The following is a 3,785-nucleotide window of genomic DNA, read 5'->3' on the forward strand; positions in this document are numbered from 1 at the left end:
TTATTATAAAAGTTTAATTATCTTTATAACCGTGCTTCCCACGGGTTATAAACTAGTGTTATAATATATCGATATATATGATATATCTATTGTTCTAGTTCATAATTATCGTATTTCCACATCATATGTTATTCAATGTTTAATTTACATGTGTTTATCGTATTTAATGTGTCTTTAGATTACTTTCCACAATTGGGGATCGTCTCTATTACTGTTAGTCGTATGAATATTAGTCGTCTTGAATAGGGTTCCAACACATATAAGGTCTCCCATAGGAAAACATACGTACTTACATTAATTAGCATATAGCAACCTAACAAACATGAAATTTTATATACATGCAAAACCAAACCAAAAGAGGTAAAAGTAATTATGAAAATTTTAATTCGTGTATTTGCTTAATTCTGACAAGTCATCAACATATAGATATGATATTCCAACTTGACGTTAACGCGTTACTCATATGATTTGTAGCTACCATTGTTCATAAATCGTGCTAGCTCAGGATTGCACGAACTTCCTTTGTATGCGTAATACTCGCTCCACCATTTCATTAAACTGCTTCCTTCCACGAAAACATCCGGTGACAAGGATTTTTCGTTGATTGCACCCAAAAGATATGCCTCAAACTTCCCGATGTCGGTTGTGTTGCAGCTTAGGTCTCCATTCCTTAAGCCTCTTAGTGAAATAAAGGCCTCCTCTACATGCGCCCAGAAACAAGAATCCTCAGTAAGACTTGCAGCCTTCATTCTTACCTCACTTGGCTTCCTCCCTTTCTTTTCATCCTCCGACCATTTCTCTAACAACTCGTAGTGTTTGGGGCGATTTGCTATGTAGTTCTTTCTGCCACTTTTGTAGTAATCGGCTATATCTAGTGGCTCCATGATCCTTCTGTAGTTAGTTCCATTGTAGAGCCAACGCTTACGCAACTTCGCACCTTGTTTTTGTGGCATTAGATCACTTTCATCAACTGTCTTCTTCCAATACTGGTCCAGGAAACGTTGCGGTTTGATGATTACATCTTTGTTCTCGACTTTGTCTGTGTCACTGACATTCTTGTAGATATCATAGTAACCCCCTTTTAATCTTCGGGTCTTCATGTACCATTCCATGTATGTCAAGTTTATCTTCATGTCGTTTAGCTTCTTCGTAGGCTCGTACCTTTTCTTGCTTTTGATTATCTTCACTTGTTTCTTTTCCATTTCCGTTATCAAATCATTTGAAATATCATTCAACACACCGATTTCTTGAAACTGGAATACTATTGCGGCTCTTAATGGAGTCACGTTGGATTCGCTGAATTCAGAAGGCCCGCGATACAATACCTTCTTTCTGATCGAACCCAATTCCTTACTATAATCATGCATTTGGGAGTTTCCAGCATTTGATGACACCATGGCGTCTAGAGCTGCGAGGATCGCGTCTTGATCTTCAAAAGCTGCGTGCCCTCCTGATTCTGTGCAGAAAAGGAAAGTGCCGAAAGGCTTGTATGGGCTATTTGATGAGAAAAAACTAGCAAGAGGATCCGTTTTCGCTACCACATTCAAGAAAGATGATTTCCATTGTGGGCGTTCAGCGATGGCGCCTTGGAGATGTTCGTTTCCAAGCATGGGGCAACCGAAAGTTATGCAAATCGGACGTTTGGCTGATTTTGAACCGTTAGATTCTTGCACATCTACCTCATGTTGATGTCGTTGGGCAAAAAGAATTGCAAGGTATCCTCCGATACCCTGCCCAGTGATTACCAAAGGACTGTCTATTAGCTGAAAAACAAATATTAAATGGATAAGAACCGGAAAAAAAAAGGCTCAGTTTTGAATGAGAACTTACATATATGTGTGAATTTAAGAATCTTGAGTTCTCATATCAACTATCTAACAATAATAGAAAGTGGGCTTCTCTTGATTTCCAAATCTGCTACAAAAGAAAATATGGTACCTGATTCAGGAGCTCCAAAAGCTTCGCAAAATGTTGTTCAAACAACTCAACACCAGCTCCGTTAATGGAGAATTTGGGGTTGACTTTTGTGGAAATGAAGTCGAACATTTCATGGTCTTCGGATGATACCAGATCGAACTCTCTGTTATGGAATCGAAATGTGTAATCAGGAAAACAGCTGAAAGCCAAAACTTTGATCCCAGAACGAGTTGTGTGAAGTTGACAAGTGGAAGAAGTTTCCGTAATTGCTCGATAAGCGTCTGGAATGAGATCAGTGCTGCCAACAAACTTGCCCAATTCGACATCACTGTTGAACCTGCAAGTTTTTACAAATTGTAAAGCTTAAGTAATTGCAGTAAAAAAATCAAAAACATCAAAAATATCCGAAACCCGTCTTCAAGAATCAAGATTCGGTATTTTTATGATGAACGAGGTTAAGATTGATGTAAATGAAAGCATACATCTTTTGATTTGTTTTCTTTCTTGATTCTTTTTGAGAACCCTTTTGGATGCTTTTCTTGTAGACGTTGAAGAAGATGGATATATTCTTTCAAAGCATCGTTTTGGAATATGTTAATGTTGAGTTGGAATCATTTATAATGCACAAGAGCTCTTTTAATATCAATTTTGCATTTGCTATGCAAGTTCGCCGTGATTGGTCGACATCTTCGAATTATTAGCTTTTTGTAAAGACAATGTTTTGGCTCTGCAAAGTCGTCGATCTATATTTATTTCAAAGTAATTTATATTTTTGGTTCTCATTATTGATGTTTTCACCGTTGTAAAAATTGTTCGATTGTTCGGCCCGAGGGTGGATTGATTTTAAGAGAATAATCAATTATGACGGAGATTAATCGGGGACCATATATTATTAATAAAATATTAAAATTAATCAAATATTAATATATCTCAAGAAAAAAACAAATACTTCAAAATTAGAAAATAAGAAAATTTGTAATTTGAAAATTTAAAAATACAAAAATATGAACATTTTGATATAATATTTGAAATTTTGAAAATTTGGAAATTTTTGAGTAAAAAAAAAGTTGATTGTTTGAATTTTTTTTTTTGACCTTTTTTTAAATTTTTTTATTTTTGATTTTTGTTGACCGATTAATCCTAAATTTGTGATTAATAACCTAATCATTGACGGTTGGAGAACGTTAAACGATTAATCCACGATTAATCGTCGATTAATTCTAATTACTGCAACCATGGTTTTTTATTAAGAATTTCTGTAACGTTTTGATCCCGTTTCAAATAAAAATTTAAAGTTTGCCTTTCATTCGATTTTTTTTATAAATGTCTGCTATTATTTATTATTTAGATCATTAGTAAAAGAGAAAAGTATAAGAATGGACCTTTTGGTTTGGGATAATTAGCGGCCTAGACGTCTAATCACTGACTCTATTTTTAACTTGGACCATCATCGGTTTGTATACTTATTGCACGCTTAGTCCCTACCTCCTGTAGTTATTAAATGTATTCGCTAAAAAAATGTAACGACCCAAAAATCAAAGGTAAAAATTTTATTTTTATTATAGTCAAAACATAGATATCTTCTAATTGCAAACATTCCAAAATCATGATTAATTAAAAACATTTATTAGAGTTTGTCCCAAAATCATATATTAAGGAAACACGGGTGTGTACGTTGCGATCAAGTCGGACCCTTCCTTTCCAAACCGATGATACCTGAAACCATAAACAAAACTGTAAGCACGAAGCTTACTAAGTTCCCCAGAGCATACCCCACATAATCCACATAACCGCGTAAACCATATCAATCACATAAGTCATGTCAATCACAAAAACCATGCATAATAACCTATAAGGATGTTGTGGAA

At 35.0% G+C, this 3,785-nt stretch overlaps 1 protein-coding gene across 1 annotated transcript; it reads right to left on the reverse strand.

Annotated features, from left to right (window-relative positions):
* Positions 1–370: 370 nt before the first annotated feature.
* On the reverse strand, positions 371–2,597 carry LOC145097849 (senescence-associated carboxylesterase 101-like). Its single transcript, XM_079035501.1, has 3 exons — positions 2,400–2,597; positions 1,939–2,254; positions 371–1,763 (listed from the first exon to the last, which is right to left on the reverse strand). Coding segments are annotated over exons 1-3 (1,626 nt in total). The 5' UTR covers positions 2,402–2,597; the 3' UTR covers positions 371–455.
* Between the last annotated feature and the right edge of the window lie 1,188 nt (positions 2,598–3,785).

This window comes from Lactuca serriola, chromosome 4 (assembly GCF_051521515.1).
Source record: "Lactuca serriola cultivar US96UC23 chromosome 4, Lser_US96UC23_V15, whole genome shotgun sequence".
NCBI classification, from domain to species: Eukaryota; Viridiplantae; Streptophyta; class Magnoliopsida; order Asterales; family Asteraceae; genus Lactuca; species Lactuca serriola.

Excerpts from the sequence above, each read along its gene's own strand:
- LOC145097849 (XM_079035501.1), bottom strand. Across the intron at positions 1,764-1,938 it reads TTTTGGAGCTCCTGAATCAG|CTAATAGACAGTCCTTTGGT; the intron begins GTACCATATTTT and ends TTTGTTTTTCAG.